Here is a 17,210-nt window from a genome sequence, read left to right as displayed (position 1 = left end):
GAATATGCAGTGTTGTTGTAGCCATGTCGGTCCCAGGATATGAGAGAGAAAAGGTAGGTGAATTAATATCTTCTATTGGACCACCGTCTGTTAGCGAGAGAGACAAGCTTTAGAGCTTACAGAGTTCTGTGTAAGCTTGTCTCTTTCACCAGCAGCAGCTGGTCCAATAAAAGATATTACCTCAACCCCCTTATTTCTCTAACATAATGGGAAGTCAGTTGAATTGCATAGATATAAATGAAAGCATAATTTGGCCTTTAGAAACTCCAGGTTTAGAGGTCTTACAAAGAGTGCAGATGCAAGTGGTTGGTGTTCAGCTGGTGACATGTGTGAATAAAAGAACCTGGCTTGACTTTCAGAACCCAGGATGAGGTTTGCAGGGCTGGGGCGGGAATCTTTGTATCTGTAAATTGCTCACATATTTCTATGTCAACCATGCATTTGAGAGTAAAACTGCATTTGAAAGATTTCAAATTATATTTTGGATGATGTATATTTGAAAAGTTTTGGACTGTGAAGACTGCAAATATACATACTTTTTTTTTTTTAAATAACCAGAGGGTGGAACCCCTTTCAGACCTCCTGTCTAGAGCTTTCTAAATTCTCTCTTTACAGTATTTTGCTTGCTGAAACAATTTTATGATAAAGTTTATTGTAGCTGGATTCTTTTGCAAAGCAATTTGACAGCCCCTTTCAGTCAATTACTTAATCACATGCATTTACTATTTTTAGCACTTTGGTCCTGATCTTGCTTCTTTTGAAGTCAATGGAATCATCAGGCCCCTCAAAAAGTTTCCTTTGCTTTTGAAAGGGGCTTATCTGGACTAGCCGGATATGACATTTTTGTTCAAAGTAGTGAGTTGCTGCTTTTCTTCTGTACATTTCTAGAAATCTTACTACAACAACACTTTTAAACTGCTTTTGGAGATAGAATCCCAAAGTATATCATCCTAGCTTTCAGATGAATAATTGTTAGCTTGAGGTAGAGGTTGTGCTGGTGAAAGGAAAACTTAAAATGACTTTTCTTTAACAGGTCAAAGGAAGTTGTCAGGTTGTTTAGTCCTATAATATGGCCTACTTTGAATTGTTGTGATTCGCTATGGTATGTAGCCTGCATACAAAAATAAGGAAAACTGAAACAAACAACCCAAAAATCAAACTAAACCAAATGAACCCTCTACAGTGTGATGTTCTAGCTGAGATGCTAAAGTCAGGAAACTCAGTTATTGTTGCTATACCTACTCTAATTCTGTTTCCTGGCACATAGTATTCTATATAGTATGTTAACTGTAATGCCTATCTACTCAGACACCTACAATAACACACATATACCCTACCCAATGTAGGGTTCTGTTACTGGTGATTTTTTTTGTTTGTTTTAGTTTAGAATTTATAATTTCTCTCTCTGTATTCTATTTTTCCAAACTTTTTTTTTCAGATTTAAACCTAGATAATTCTTTAGTGTCAGCAACAGAGAAACATTATTGTAATAAGCTAGAGTTTCCCAGGTGTCTTACCAAGATTCAAAATTCACACTTAGCAAGCAAAACACCTTTTATAAATGACAGAACAAGTCAGTGTAACATTTTCTCTGGATCAAAATTGTAGCAGCTGGGTATATTTGACTTACAGCAATCATTTCCTTTTATTTCTACATAACCAGCTGTAAAAACTGATAACCAGCTTTAAATTTGTCATCCTAAAGGATTAGCTTTAAAGCCCTATACAGAACTATAGAATAATTATTTACATAGAGATGCAGTACATCTTTTTCTTTCCTGATTTGTGGATTCAGAGTTCTTGTAACAAGTGCAAGTGCCTGGGTGTTCAAATGTAAACTCCATGACCTCTACACCTCTACCTTGATATAACGCTGTCCTCGGGAGCCAAAAAATCTTACCGCGTTATAGGTGAAACCGCATTATATCAAACTTGCTTTGATCCACTGGAGTGCGCAGCCCCGCCCCCCCAGAGCACTGCTTTACTGCATTATATCCGAATTCATGTTATATTGGGTCGCTTTATATTGGAGTAGAGATGTATCTGTAAACCAACCTTACTTTTCACTCACCTTCAACACTTTGAAAATATATTTAAAAATTAAGACAACATAAATCCTTTCAGAGGGGAGGGAGGAGGGTCTGCTGCTGTCTGAACTTATAAGACACATGCTGACATGCTCTCAGCCCCCCCAAAACCCACTCTCTCTCCCCCCACATACACACAACACACTCCCTGTCACACTCCACCCCCACACCATTTGAAAAGCACATTGCAGCCACTTGCATGCTGGGATAGCTACCACAATGCACTGCTCTTTCTGGCATTGTAAGAGCTGCTAATGTGGCCACGCCAGTGCGCTTGAATCTGACAGTGTGAACACACGGCAGTGCTTTCCCTACGGCGCTCTCCGAGGGCTGGTTTAACTCACAGTGCTCTACATCTGCAAGTGTAGCCATGCCCTTAGTGCTGACACATGTCAAAATATGAATCAGACCGGTGAGTGTGGACACACTGAACCATTTGTGCTTAAACCACTTATAACTCATAGGTTCAATCAGGGCCAGCTCTGGCTTTTTTGCCACCCCAAGCAACAAAAAAAGAAGAAAACCTGCTGGGCAGCTGGAGCGGTCAAACAAACAAACCCTGCGGGGCAGCCGGACCCAGTGCGCAAACTTTCAGCTAGCGCAACTCCCTGTGCTGCAGACGTGCCCTGGGCAGTGGAGTATGCGCCCCGGCTAGCAGGGGGGAGGGGGAGAGACAGAAGAGGGGTGGCCAGGGCTTCCTTCAGCTGGGGTGCTCACCACTCGGCCCCTCCTGCTGTGCCACCTGCCGGGAGGACTCCGCGCTGCTCCGGTCGGCGGGGAGGGAAGGACACGGGCTGCCGGGCTTGCTGCAGACCTGGCACCGGCTGGGGAATGAGGAATGATACAGTTCTCTTCTGCAGGCATCGCCTTAGTATAGACAGGTCAAAAACTGTTTCAGCAGTTAATGATAGCAGAAGTGAACCCATTCTCCTTGTCTGTATTGTTCCAGGTGACTTTCTTAACTGTCTAATATAATCATTCAGGCAACAGGGACTAGCTGACCCTACTTTTTAAAAGTTACACCATATCATCATTCTCAGACATACATAGTCTGTAAGCCAAGGTTGATGGTGTGCTGGGTGTCATGTAGTGAAGTTCCCAGATCTGGCTCAATTCTGCGAATCCAGGAATCTCTGAGGCAGCCCCACAGGCACCGCCAGCTAGGCTCATGGAGAATCTGAGAGTGTGGCATGCTGGGTTGTTTTTGTCCATCCTGGCAACATGGTCAGAGAGCATGTAACATCTGAAAAGGAAAAATATTTGGGCTTGAATCCTTTTGTTTCTTTTCTTGGATCAATAAAGCCTGAAAGGTATTTCTTCTGTTTTTTTTTCTTTTATAAATAGTTGGAAAAAGTGAAGATTGGTGGGTATTCTCATGTTTTTACATTGGTGTTGTATACCTTAGCTTGATCTACATGAAATTTAGGAAGTCTTCATAATATTTCCCATAATTTTAGACTAACAGCAGTATTGACAACCTGAAACATTCAAAAATAATGAATCAGGCTCATACAATTTACAAGAGTCACTTATATAATCATGAGATTTAAAAAAATAAATGTTGTGTTCCTTTCATTTGACTGGTCTCGGAACCTTTAGGGTTCACATTTTCAAGCTTTTCTCCTCAACTACGAGGGTTAGAAACATTTTACAAGACTCACAATAAAATCATGAGGATTAGCGATGCTGTGTGCGATAGATGTGTTCAGCTGCTACCAGCCTGTAGACCAAGTCTAAGCAAGGTTAGCGCGCTTGAATCGCCACCCACCTCTGTCTATACTAGAGTAACCACCGTTACTGCCACCAGTGAAGCTAAATCAGCGATAGTAGTGGTGAGAGAATTTTAGCAATGAAAACCCAGTGTAGACACCAGTATTACAACCCAGATAGTCAAAAATCATGAGTCAGCTCTTCCCAAAATAACAAGATTGGCTTAAAAATAATTAGATTAAAATAATTTTTTTTTTTTAAATTTGCCTTCTGGGTTCTGACCCCTTAAAATGCACTTAGGTCAGATTTTCAAGTGCCAGTCTCACCAACCAGAAGGTCTGACTCTAGAAAATTATTAGGGTGACCAGATGTCCCTATTTTATAGGGCAGGGGTCAGCAACCTTTCAGAAGTGGCGTGCCAAATCTTCATTTATTCACTCTAATTTAAGGTTTTGTGTTCCAGTAATACATTTTTATAAGGTCTCTTTCTATAAGTCTATAATATATAACTAAACTATTATTGTACGTAAAGTAAATAAGGTTTTAATATGTTTAAGAAACTTCATTTAAAATTAAATCAAAATGCAGAGCCCCTGGGACTGGTGGCCAGGACCCGAGCAGTGTGAGTGCCACTGAAAATCAGCTTGTGTGCCGCCTTCAGCACATGTGCCATAGGTTGCCTACCCCTGTTATAGGGACAGTCCTGATATTTGGGGCATTTTCTTCTATAGGCATCTATTACCCCTCACCCCATCCCAATTTTTCACACTTGCTGTCTGGTCACCCTAAACGTTGTTTGTTTTTAAATGAAATTTGCGGTGCTCACATTAGCACTTGGAGGCTAGAGCTGGGGTTTTAAAAACAAAACAACTGTCTTGAGAAGGGAATTGGTTTTATTCAGATTGTTGGAAAATCTTTTCTGGGGTTAAGAGCCACCGAAACCAGGCGAAAAGGTTGGTTTGGTTAATGCCTCCTCTCCCAGCTCCCTCCTTTCTTTTTTGCCATCACAATAAAGGGACGCCCAGTACAAACCCATGTTCTAAACCAGTAAAATGATCGCTCCGCCCCTACCCCAGTGGGAGAGTACAAGTCCCAGCATGCAATGCGCCGCCAGCAGTTCACAATGCAACTGCTACACCGCCGCATGCAATGCGCCTGGTGTTCTAGAAAAACTACAAGCCCCAACGTGCATTGTCCTAGCCCACTTCGCGCGCGTCGGCGCATTGCATGCAGGGATGCGTAGTCTTCGAAGCCTACGCTTCTTTCCTCCGCCTCCTCCCCTCTGTAACCGCTGCCTCAACGTCCCGCGCACGCTCTGCGCCACGTCCGCTCTGACATCGCCCGAACAACAGCGCGAACCTGCCCGAGCCAATCAGCGGCTACAAAATCGCGTCGCTCGCGCGGCTCGCGAGAGCCGCCTTGAACTTTGACCTCGCCCCAAGCGCGAGCTGTGGCCGTCTCGGGTTCTGTTCCTTTCCCCTCCTCCGCCTGAGCGAGGCCGCTCCCTCCCCCCGTGTCACCAAGTGGCGATGAGCCTGCCCCCCCGGCGGCGCCCTCACTGAGCCCCCTCCGGTCTCGCTCCGCGCCGCCCCCCCCCCTCCCGGGGACACAGCCGCCGCCCCCAGCCAGCGCCGTCCCCCAGCAGCGGGCGAGGTGGAGCCGGCGAGGCCCAGACGACGCCCCCCACCGGGACCATCAACATGGCGAGCGCCTCCTACCACATCTCCAACCTGCTGGAGAAAATGACATCCAGCGACAAGGACTTCAGGTGAGCGCCGGCCCCGCGGAGCGCCAGGGCCCTTCCCCTCCCTGAGCTCCCTGCGCAGGCCCCTTCGCTCTCCCCTGCCTACTGAGCCCGCTCTCCGCCTGCCACCCGGGAGCCTCCCGCCAGGCTGCAGCTGCCCCTCTTATCTCAACCCGGGCCTGGCTGTTGTGCGCCCGCGGCAGGAGGCCGATGACCCCGGGGCCTGTGACTCGTGGGCAGGGGCCCGGCTGTCAGAGCGGCGGCGGGTGCTGGCCCGGAGGGATGTGCGGTAGAAGCGCCATTCCCCCGCTCCGCTGCCTGGCAGCATTGCGGTGAGCGGGGGTCTGGGCTCAGAGAAATCCCCCCCCCCCTCCGCTTGCCCCGAGTTTTCTGGCGCCCAATGAAAGTTTGGTCTAAGTTGCTTAGCTCCGTCTCGGTATCTGTGAACGGGGGAGACGAGACCTGAGTGCACCGTGCTCAGAGATCCTCCTGGGGTGGGGAGCCACAAAGGGCTGTCCTCAGTAGTTGGTGGCCTGCGTGCGATTTCAGTTCAGAAGCCCCTAGAAAGCCGAGCAAGGATTGAATGGGCGTAGGGAGGCTATCCCACCAGGGCAGGGTTGAAGTTGATAGAGAAGCCTACTGGCCTTGTTGCACCTGCTCTGCGGGCAGAGGGTTTCTTGCTCCAAGGCCGACCATGAAAGTCCAGGCTTAAAGTTTTTGTAAGGGAAGCCTAATTGAAGATTATATCTGATGGAGGGGAAAGTGACTTAAAGTTTAGGATTTGTTGCAGCAGAACTAGAATTGTGCAGGTGCACTCATAGCCATTTGCTAGTAATCATAGTTGTACATCTGTGTAGATTAAAGAAGTTGTGCATATAAACTTTGAATATCTGACAGTGAAATGACAATTTTCAGTATGACATTGGAATGACATAAATATTTTATTTGTTTCATTATAAATATATTGTAGAAAACAAAGTTGAGGTTTTGTCTCCACCCAGTTTTTTAAAAATAAATATTTCTTGAACCAGCAGTGGGAGGCTAAATGTGTCAACTACTGAATGCATCAGGTTCAAAATAATTAAAAACGTTATTTGGGCATAAGCTTTTGTGGGTAAAAACCCCACATCACACATCTGAAGAAGTGGATTTTTTCACGCACGAAAGCTTATGCCCCAATAAATCTGTTAGTCTTTAAGGTGCCACTGTACTCCTCATAGTCTGTATCCACAAAAACAATCACGGCTACCCCCCCGACAACTAAAAAAAATATTCCTTGCTTGTATTAAATACCTTAGAAAATCAAAGTTAAATCTAATTTGCATCTTGTATACGTGGTACATTTGCATTTAACTCAACATGGACAATAGATTACTTATTTTTGTTAATAGAAATGTTCTGGTAAGGCTGATTCCTGGCTCCCATGCACTGCCACAGTGGTACAATGCTTAGTTTGCAATCACTGTGAGGGAATACATACATCTAAATAAAGCTATTTCAAAGTTCATTTAATTAAATTATTTCAAAGATCTTTGTGTAATAAAGATGATAGGTGAGCTCTAGTTTTCTGTTTACAATTCTTCTGTCGACCTAGCTGCTGTCTCTTAGAGAGGCGGATTAACTATATGGATGGAAAAATCCCTTCTGTTGATTTAGGAAGCATCTGCCCTGTGGCATTACAGTGCCATAGCTGCACTGCTGTAGCATAGACATACCCCTGGTCAATAGCTGCCTTCTGCATGTCCCTAGTCCCTTCCTACTTTTCCATTTCCTTCACTCAGTTCCTGCCTTGGCCTTCTTCACGTTAAAGTTGGCTCCCCGCAGGTCTTTCCTTGGTTCTGCAGGATTCCACTGACATATTCAGCAACTTGCCACATGCAGCTTGAAGAAACTCTTTCAAGGATACTTTCTAAAATAAAGATTTGTAGCTACACTTCCATTGGTTTTATGTTTATAAAAGTTTGCTTTTACAAAATCTGTTTGCAGCAATTTAAAGTATTGTTTTAAACCCTGATAAATTTCGGTCTTCACTCTTCCTTTTAATTCCATTTTGGATAGTTATTCAGACCTTTACTTTAACATAGTGTAAACAGTAGAAGTAAATTACGTTTGTGATTGCCTTTGTTCTTGAGGAGAGATTACAAGATAATGAAAGATAATTTGCTGCTGTTAGAAATGTTGTAAGAAGCTTTTTCTTGTATCATTTTGTTATGAGACTATAAGTAATCAAAACTGGTGCTTTTTACCCCAGAATAGCGGTAGCATTAAATGTTAATACTAAATTTGATCATGCATGACTGAAACTGATGAGCTTGGGTTGTTTGTCGCACATTGTGAATAGTCCATATCTGTTTAGCTTTAATGGTTTGGATATTCTTTTGGATAGGTTTATGGCTACAAATGACTTGATGACTGAACTACAGAAGGATTCCATCAAGTTGGATGATGACAGTGAAAGGAAGGTTGTGAAGATGATTCTGAAGTTACTGGAAGATAAGAATGGCGAGGTGCAAAACTTGGCTGTCAAATGGTATGTGTTCTTTCTGCAGTATAAACAATTGTCTAATCTTTGAACAATAACTGACTTTTCTAATTTAATTGCTCAAATTAAGTTGCATAGCAATATTCCTCTTGAATTTAACATCTTTTCAAGAGACCCTCTTAAGTGACATGCATCCGACGAAGTGGGTATTCACCCACGAAAGCTCATGCTCCAAAATGTCTGTCAGTCTATAAGGTGCCACAGTCTATAAGGTGCTGCTTTTACAGATCCAGACTAACACGGCTACCCCTCTGATACCTCTTAAGTGATTTGCCTTAATCCTAGTTTTACAGAGCTTTTTGGTTTGTCAGTGATCCAAATTATGATCCAGCGATTGCAAATGTGGAGAGCTAGCTGGTTCAATGGTGATGGCTCTCCTAATTTTCAGTTGCTAAATATTACTAAAAGAAGCTTAGACCACCTATTCCCTTTCCATGTTAAAAATGCTGCAGTTGCCACAGGGATGTTTGATCAGTGGGAAGGTTCAAATTGCAGTTGGAATTTGGGGAGGTGAAGTATGGTATTATGAAAAGTTCTAAATAGAAACCTGAACACTGACAAATGACTAGGTTTGGCTATCAAAACACACAGTTAATAGATTCAAAACTTAAAACATTTCAGGCTAAGGCTTGGATAAATGCATGAATGAGTAGGGGAATAGTAGCAGGAGCTCACCTGGTCTGGCTTTAGGTGCCTCCATTGCCTCAGTCTCCCTTTTCTCCCCAAATTAAGGAGACTTCACATTGTGGGTGTTTTCTCATTAATTCTCCCTTCCCTTTTTGAAGTCGGGTTTAACAACATAGATTTCAAAACAACTTACATTTTCCACCCAGCCCTTTTTAGTTGATTCCTGTTTCCTTCAGGCTTATACTCCTCAGGCCTGCTAAGGAGTGAGTCTGTGAAGTAGCTCACACAGTCTTCCTGCTCCTTTAACTCTTTCTTCTGACTGAATCCAGGTTGTCTTTATATCTTCCAACTGGCTTGGTTCCTAGTCACATGCTTGTATCATGTGACTCCTGCACTGAGTGGTAAACTTATTACAGGTGAGGCTGAACCCAGGACTCCCTTAAACAGCCAGTTTGCTTTGTGACCAGGGTGTTTGGCTAGTTTGTTTGAGCTTGATCTTCTTTAGGCTTTGTCAGCCTTAGTTTGAACAAAGCAGAAAATAGAATGCATACATGTACTTTCTCTTAAATATTCTGGCAGTGATGAAAGTTTCATCAGTTGTGATTTTAAAAATTAGGCTGATCAAAACAATGGAAAATGTACTGTAGGCAACAGTGGAGGGAACATGAACTTTGTCTCAGACATATGATTTGATTATTATACTAATACCATTGTCAATATTCATTTCACTGTGGCCAACAGAAACAGCAATGCTAGGTTAGCATGTTACGTAGTATTGCTGCTTTCTTCAAGGAAACAAAGAGGTTGCCGTTTTTTGGCTGAATTTTAAACTTCTGAAATATTTAATTTATCCATGGTAGCTGAAGCTGTACCCTCTTCTAGCAGAGTTTGCACATTGTATTTGTGACCAGATTTGACAACTGCACAAAGAAAATAGCTTCAGAATTTGAAACACAAATAGTTTATGGGAGTTTGGTTGAGGCCTGGAAATAAGCTATTGTGGAAACAAAAATGAAAAACCAGCTGCATATTGTGTACATTTTCAGCACTTTGGCTGTAATTTCCAAACCTCGAGGCCTAGAATATTAGGGATTAGGAATCTGATTTTAGTTTCATACATATGAAAATTGCAGCTTTAATTTGTGTTAATGAGCATTGTTGGTGCAGTAGAAGGCAATCTTTTAGGAAAGGGGCAGGTTGTGAAGCTATAATGGTTTAAATTGCGTACCGCATGATGGAAGTAGCTTTTTCCTGGTATCTTCTTACGTTTTCCATTAACTCTGGTACACCAGCATTGGTAGCAACCATGTAAAACTGATCTTGATCCCATTTTTCTAGCCAGTTGTTTTTGTTAAAAAAGGGAAGAAAAGTGCTTAGACACAATGGTGGTGCAAAATTAATGTTCACGCCAAAATTGTCTGTTTCTAAAGTGCTTTGGGAATGCGTGAGTGTGTGCTTAAATGCGGGAAATGTCTGTTACGCTTAAAAATAAGTGGTGATGGTTAAATAGAAGGATGCAGGCATAAACCTTGAGCAGGGGAAGACCTGAGCATAAATTGAAAGGGAAAAATAGAGATGCAAATACATACAGTAACTAAAAGGCTCAAATGAAATCTCCCCTTTTCCTACTCTTTCAAATCCTGGACATATTAAACACAAGGATTGTGGAGGGACCTGCTTCATTAAACCTGCATATCTAGTGTTTAGCAGGCTGACCTTTTACATTCTCATTCTTTCTTAAAGGATTGAACAGAACAATGAAATATTAAATCATCAAGATACTGCTTATTTCTTGCATTTTTACTGTAGCAGCACTTGCAGACAGTGAATGGAAGAAAATTTCTGCTCATGTCTTACCTTATATTCATTGTTTCACATATGCAAATAAAATTGTAATATTGTGGTAACTGGTTTGTTGGAAAGCCTTACTGAATTTACTCTTCAGATATCTTCAGAGGTGAAATGGAAACAAGAATGATGTAGCCAACTTTGACATCCACAGGATCAAGTAGAGTGTTAGCAGCAGTTCGTATTTCAGATAAAGCAATTTTACAAATGTCTTTGGACCTCAGTGTTGATGCAGATGGTTTTAGCAGGTTGAGAAATTTAAGTAAATCATTGTACTGACCAAATAGTTCACATTACTGCTGGTGTGAGTGAGACACTACCTGCATAATATCTCTTGGAATATTGGCAGTCGTTGCACAGTTTGGGCATAGTTACCAACCTTCCCCTTTTAAGAGCTTCAGCCTGTTCAATTGGCATAATGCTTGTACCTGTATTTTACTTAAATCTGTGAAATGGATTGTAACATTTTGTAGAACAATCAGTCATACAGAACAATATTCAATTTATCATAAAGGGGAAGAGAAACATTAAATAAAAGGTTATCAAGCAATTGCAAAACATTATATTAATTCTGCTTGCAGATGGAGGCAGGAAAGAAGTTATAAACACTTACGATATCACTTTCCTTTAAAGGGGGCTCTCTGGCATGTCCTGCTCAGTGTTTTTTTGTCTCTTACCAGATTGAGGCCCCATGCTTTTGGAGGGTAGGCTCAACTTAATTTTTTTAACTTTTTGTGTTGGTTATTTGTCTGCTCAGTCCTTTCCTTTCTTCCTAGGTTAGATAGTTTTAGGTATGTCACAGTGCAGTTTCTTCTTTTATTCTTCTTCTGCCTCTCAGATCTCTAAAGAGATGCAGCACCAGAATGGTATCTTGTTTGCTGGAATATACCCACCAGAATTGGTTCTTCAGGTTGTGGTATCTCACTGGGGGGGTAAATATGCTCCTGGATTTCATGGCAGTACATTATGGAAGAGTAATCCATTGGTCAACAGCCAAAGGACATTTTATGCTTAGCAATCACTGTGTTGGCTCTGTAATAGGTTCAGTGGCTCTAGGAGGGAGTGGCATGCTTTTCCGAAAGGACCTCTTTCAGATGTGATAGTTGCCATTTTTCAAAGCTGCTTGGTGCAGGGGCGGATTAGGGTTTTGTGGGGACCTCTCCCCACCCCTTCCACCTGCAGTCGTCCCCCCCGCCCCTGGTGCTCCTGTCGGGGAGTGGGTTAGGGCACGGGGACTCACCCTCTCCACCCGGCCTGGGCAAGCCCCCGCACCCTGACCCTGCTTCCTGACTACAGCGCAGGCAGAGCAGGGCAAATCCCTGTGCCCTGACCCCGCTCCCTGGCTGGGGCGCTGTGTGGGCGGAGTGGGTCAGGGCATGGGGGTTCCCATTTTTCTAGGGTCCCCCAATGGGCCGGGGCCCCTGGGGATGGGCCCCATTGACCCAGTGGCTAATCTGCCACTGGCTTGTACTGCTCGTGGAAGGATGTGACCATATTGTCTGTCATTATTTGCATTACAGTAGTGCCTAAAGGATAAGAACCATTTGTGTTGGTGCTTCTTGTGTAGCTGTCCTTATTATAGCTTTGCTGCTGCTTTGTGCTTAAAGTATGTCCTGTTTTGGCTCACTCCACTGATTCATATGCCCTGCTGGTCTCTGTAGATCCTGCAGGAACAACTTGCTGGGTTGCTTTGCAAAGGTGTGTCCATTTTAATGGTGGTATTCCTCCAAATCCCTCTTCCTCTGTAGCTTTGATCCTGTGTACATAGCAAAGTGCTTAAGCGAGCCTTTGTCTCTTGAGACTGACTTTTATTGTCTCTCTCAGGGTGGAGAAAAGGAGCTTTCCTTTCCAGATAGATCAATATCCTTATGTGGACACAGTAGATATAAATGATAGTGTCACTAATAACCCTGAAGAGAGGAGAATCTCTTGAGACTTCTGAAGTTAGTATCTCTTCTATTACACTTAGAATCTAAAACACCTCTGGAGCTTAGAGGAGGGCTATTTCTAGCTAAACATAAAAGCGACTCTTATGTGCAGGGCTCCAAGTTTTCCCCCTGTTCACTATTCTATTCAGAACACTTTGAATAGGAAATTAACTCTTTTGATTAAGAAACAAAACTCCTTTAAATGCTTCAAGTAGCTTTTTTCCACCTCAAAGTACACATTATTACGGTTCTTATACTGCTCAGGTGGATGCTAATATTTTGGGGCTGGTTGAATAAATGTCAAACTCTAAAGAAAGTTTACAAGTGTTTTGGGAGCTCCTTTCAAGACAGTTGTCTGTACAACCCAATTCCGGGTAAAATGTGGTTACAAAAATTGGCTTCTGGGAAATATTCCTTCTTTCAGGTTACCCCATTTCTGCACTTATCTGTCTTTTCTGTATCATCTATGGTGTAATAAAAATTCCTTTCTGCAGCCTCTCTTTTAGTTATAGCCCCACAGGCCCTACAGTTGTTTGAGCAACCTTTCATCTGCACTTGTTTTAATAGAGCTCCCCTACAAGGCAAAAATGTCATCTTAGGGTATGTCTACACTGTAGTTTGAACCTGTGGCTGGCCCAAGCCAGCTGACTCAGGCTTGCGGGGCTTGGGCTAAGGAGCTATTTAATTGTGGTGTTGACTGTCAGGCTCAGGCTGGAGTCCAGACTCTAGGATCCTGCAAGGTGGGAGGATCCCAGAGCTCCAGCTGCTGCCTGAGCCCAAACATCTACTGCAGTAAACAGCCCCTTCGCCTGAGACCTGCAAACCCAAGTCAGCTGGCACAGGCCAGCCATGGGTGTTTTAATTGCAGTGTAGACATAAACTTGGGCATTCCCGAAGGGTATCTTATGAAATATTTTTAAGAATAACTTGATGGTCACCTCTCAGAGGTTAAGTCCTTGAAGTATGGTAACTCTCGGACAAAGTGTTGATGGATGATCTGTTTTTCAGGGTTGAACCTACAGGCCAGGGAGAAAAGAACTCTTTGTCTCTCCTCCACCCAAACCCAGTTATTTTCAGAATGAGGCTGTTCTGGCTCCTCCATGTAAAGGGACAAGACTGGCTGTAAAACTCTGATATGTAGTCACATGTAAGAATGAAATTTAGGACCCTGTGCGGATACAAATTTATATTCGTGGATATAAATCAGTATCTGCGGAACTGCACGGCTCTCCTGGGAACTGCAGTGGCGAAAGGAGTAGAACATGGGGCTGCCACTCCCAGGAGCCAGCACCCCATACCGGCAGCTCCTCCTGTGCGGCTGTACCGCCTTATGCCTCAACCCCATCCTTTCCATGCAGCTTTTTGCGTGACTACATCTCCATCATGTCCTCCAGCATGGCTGGGATCTGTACAGCCATGCTGGAGGACAGGGCTGGGATAGGTATAGCTGTGCCGGCGTGGGGCGTTGGCTCGTGGGAACGGCGGCCCCATGTTCTACTCCTTTCGCCCCTGTGGTACCCGGGAGAGCCCTGCGGTTCCATGGATACCGATTTATATCTGCATTCGCAGATATAAATATGTATCCGTGCAGGGATCTACTTATATTGTCTTAGTTTTGCTGTTTTTGTCATAATACCCCCAGCAAGGCTAGTACTTTCCCTCCCTCACTATTCCGAAGGATCTGCTCAGAGGAAGGCCATGAAGGAAATACAGGAGCATCCTTTAAAGCTCAGAATAGTGTCTGATGTCTTCTCTCACAAAGCAGGCTCAAGTGCATGTTTTTTGTGCTTTGTAATCCCTATTGTTTCTGTTGTTTTTCATGTTTGTTTCTAAATTACTTTCGTATGAGATGCGCTCAGTTGGCAGGAAAATGTCAGCACTGCAGATTAAGCCTAAGATCTGAATGTCAGACTGGGATCTTTACTTGTTGCACACAACAGTACCAGTTAAAAGGTTCTGCAGGACAGTTTATGCCTTCCTTTATACCCATGCAACCCTATTATGTTAAGTTGTACAGATTTAATTGATAGAACATTAATTAACAATTCCGTTGATACAGAGCTGGAATAAAATACAGCCTACCTGAGTTGTGTTGGCTCTGCAAAGCGGACATGAGTGTAAATGCAGTAAACCCTTATCATTATTAATGAAATCAACAGGTAGAACTCTGACAATGCACCCCCCCTCCCAAAATCTGATTATGGTATGTTTTGCACAGTCACTTTTTGGAGCACAACAGGACATGGAACATCTTTGGTGTCTTTTTGTATGGCAATCCTTCATTTACAACATTCATGTTGTCAATCAAGAAGTGTTTTATGTGCTGCCGACTTGCAAAATGCGATGATAAATTCTTGTTTGTTATTTTGTTGGCATTGTAGCTTAGGCCTCTCCTTTTCAGTCTGACTTGGCATCCTGTACTTCTCATAAAGGTGGCAGCGAGTCTGGCTATGGCTGTGTCCATCAGTGCCTAAACAATTGCTTGGCGTAGATGAGAGGATACCTGACAGTGAGAAGGGTGCTGTTTTCTTGGAATCTCACAGCTGGGTGATAAATTGAGCTAAGAGTCCTTTTCTGCAATTAATCCACATTGTGGGTAAGCTTATTAAGTTGACAAAGTGTTCCTTCAAATCCTCAGTGAACTAAGTCATTACCTTGAGCCTGCCAATTTTGTTGCAATTAGATATCTTTGCATCCTAAGCCCCAGGATATTGAGTCTGGGTCTAATGCATTGTCATGTTTTCATTACCAGCATCTCCAGTCATGTATACGTAAAGCTTGGATTGTGGCGACCAGTAGCTATCTAGTGGCCTGGCTCTTTGTCCAGCATCCTCCTTCAGACTTTAAATTCTTTGAAGTGATGGTGGCAGGCTGAAACTATCCAGTAAGGTTGATCTGAAATTTTTCATGATTAAATAACAATTATGATGGGCTCTTAACATGTTGGGGAGCCCAGTTTATTCACAAAACAGCACTGAACTGTCTGTGTGTGACAGAGGACTCTTCGGAAAAATTAGTTTAGGTGTCATTCATGGTCTCCATTTGCTGGGACTGAGACCACTATAACAAACCAAATTTCACATATCTTGTGTGGTCTCAGATTCCACACGTTTTTGAGGAGGCAGATTGAAACAGCAACTTTCATATTTTATCAATTTTTAAATCTTATTTAAGTGTCATATAAATGTAAGCAAATGTCATATTGTCATAGCAACAAAAAACACCCACTTTTGCTTATGATTAAGGCTACAATTTTGTCATGGATATTTTTATTAAAAGTCATGGATGGGTCATGGGCAAGGACCAAAAGTTCACAAAAGGCTTGACCTGTCCCTGACTTTTACAAAAAATATCCCTGACAAAATGGGGAGGGAGGAGATTCTAGTGCCCTGCCCCACTGCATGCAGTGGCAGAGAGCTGGGGAACCTCCCGCCCCGACCAATGGCTGGGAGCTGGGAGGGACCCTGACCCTGGGGCTAGGAGTTTTGGGGGGGGTGGGATCCCCCGCTTCCCTGCAGGGCTGGGAGCAGGGGGGCTGTCACCTGCCGCCTGCGTGACTGGAAACAGCGGGTCTCCCACTGCCCATGGCAGCTGGGGAGGTGCAGGGCCCCAGTGTCACAGAGGCCATGGAACTCACGGAATCCGTGACTTCCACGACCTCTGTGACATACTCACAACCTTACCTATGAATGGCTTGTCTTCCCTTCTGTTGGTCACAGATCTGGCTATGATGATTCATGTTTTTGTAACTGCTAGGCTTGATTATTTATAATTAAATGCTTGTCTACATGAGGATGTTATATTGGATTAGTTTGTTTGCTCTAAGTGCAGCAAATTAACTATTGATTTGAAGTGCATCCACACTTCTTTGTTATACTGACTTAAGGTACTTTCCTTGTTTATTATTGTGTCCACAAATCTCTGTGTTTGTTCTGATTATCTGCTTAGAATGCTGCACCGTTGTGGTGCAGTATTCTGCTGATCAGGTCTGTGCACTGGGATTTTTCTTGCAGTACATGGTGGAATGCCTACCAGAACCTGCAGGAAATATGGGGCATAGGGTCAATATAACAAATTTATTATTCCTCTCCTGGCATCCCATCATTTAACTATTTTGCCAGTGCCATTTTTGAACTGTTATCAGGCAGCATGGAAGATGCAATGCTGATCACGGTGATCATGAGTCATTAATAGAAACAGGATGATGCACCAGTATTGACAGTCATGCAGCTGGATATATTTGGCTTGGCAGCTTTGAAGGGCTTTGAATGATGTGATATGGCTACAGGTGGAGGAGAAGCAGGAAGATGAAATTGAGCAGAGCATTTATTCTGAGCAGCTTTACTCAGTGGAACACCACTTTTGGGCTTGTTCAACTAGCACTGTCTGGTCAGACAGGCTAGTGATGAAGAACTATTCATCTAGGACATCCAACAGTTGCTGCAGAATTTCAAGATGTGGAAGACTGCTTTTGTTAGGGATCTGTGTGGCACTCACTCTGGAGCTGCAGCAGCAGAACATCAACATAAGAGTTTCCCTCAACATCTGGAAGCTCACCACCCTCAATTGCTACTCATCAGTAGCTAACCAGTTTGGTGTTAGTAGATCAGCTGCTAGGGGTGTTGTCATGATGATTTCCAGGGCTATTAAGAGCATTGCCAAGTCATAAAGCTTGGGAAATACACAAGTGATGGTTTTTCACAGAAAGAGTTCCTGAACTCCGT

The 17,210-nt window shown here is 43.3% G+C and overlaps 1 protein-coding gene across 1 annotated transcript in view; it reads left to right on the top strand.

Annotated features, from left to right (window-relative positions):
• Nucleotides 1–5,163: 5,163 nt before the first annotated feature.
• Nucleotides 5,164–17,210, top strand: part of CAND1 (cullin associated and neddylation dissociated 1) — a 52,881-nt gene continuing 40,834 nt past the window's right edge. Inside the window, exons 1-2 of the mRNA XM_039501765.1 lie at nucleotides 5,164–5,565; nucleotides 7,928–8,071. Of these exons, the coding sequence (XP_039357699.1) occupies nucleotides 5,498–5,565; nucleotides 7,928–8,071 (212 nt within the window). The 5' untranslated portion in view covers nucleotides 5,164–5,497. The remainder of the gene's footprint in view (nucleotides 5,566–7,927; nucleotides 8,072–17,210) is intronic.

This window comes from Mauremys reevesii, linkage group 1 (assembly GCF_016161935.1).
Source record: "Mauremys reevesii isolate NIE-2019 linkage group 1, ASM1616193v1, whole genome shotgun sequence".
Lineage (NCBI taxonomy): Eukaryota > Metazoa > Chordata > Testudines > Geoemydidae > Mauremys > Mauremys reevesii.
This window is presented reverse-complemented; position numbering and strand designations above follow the sequence as displayed.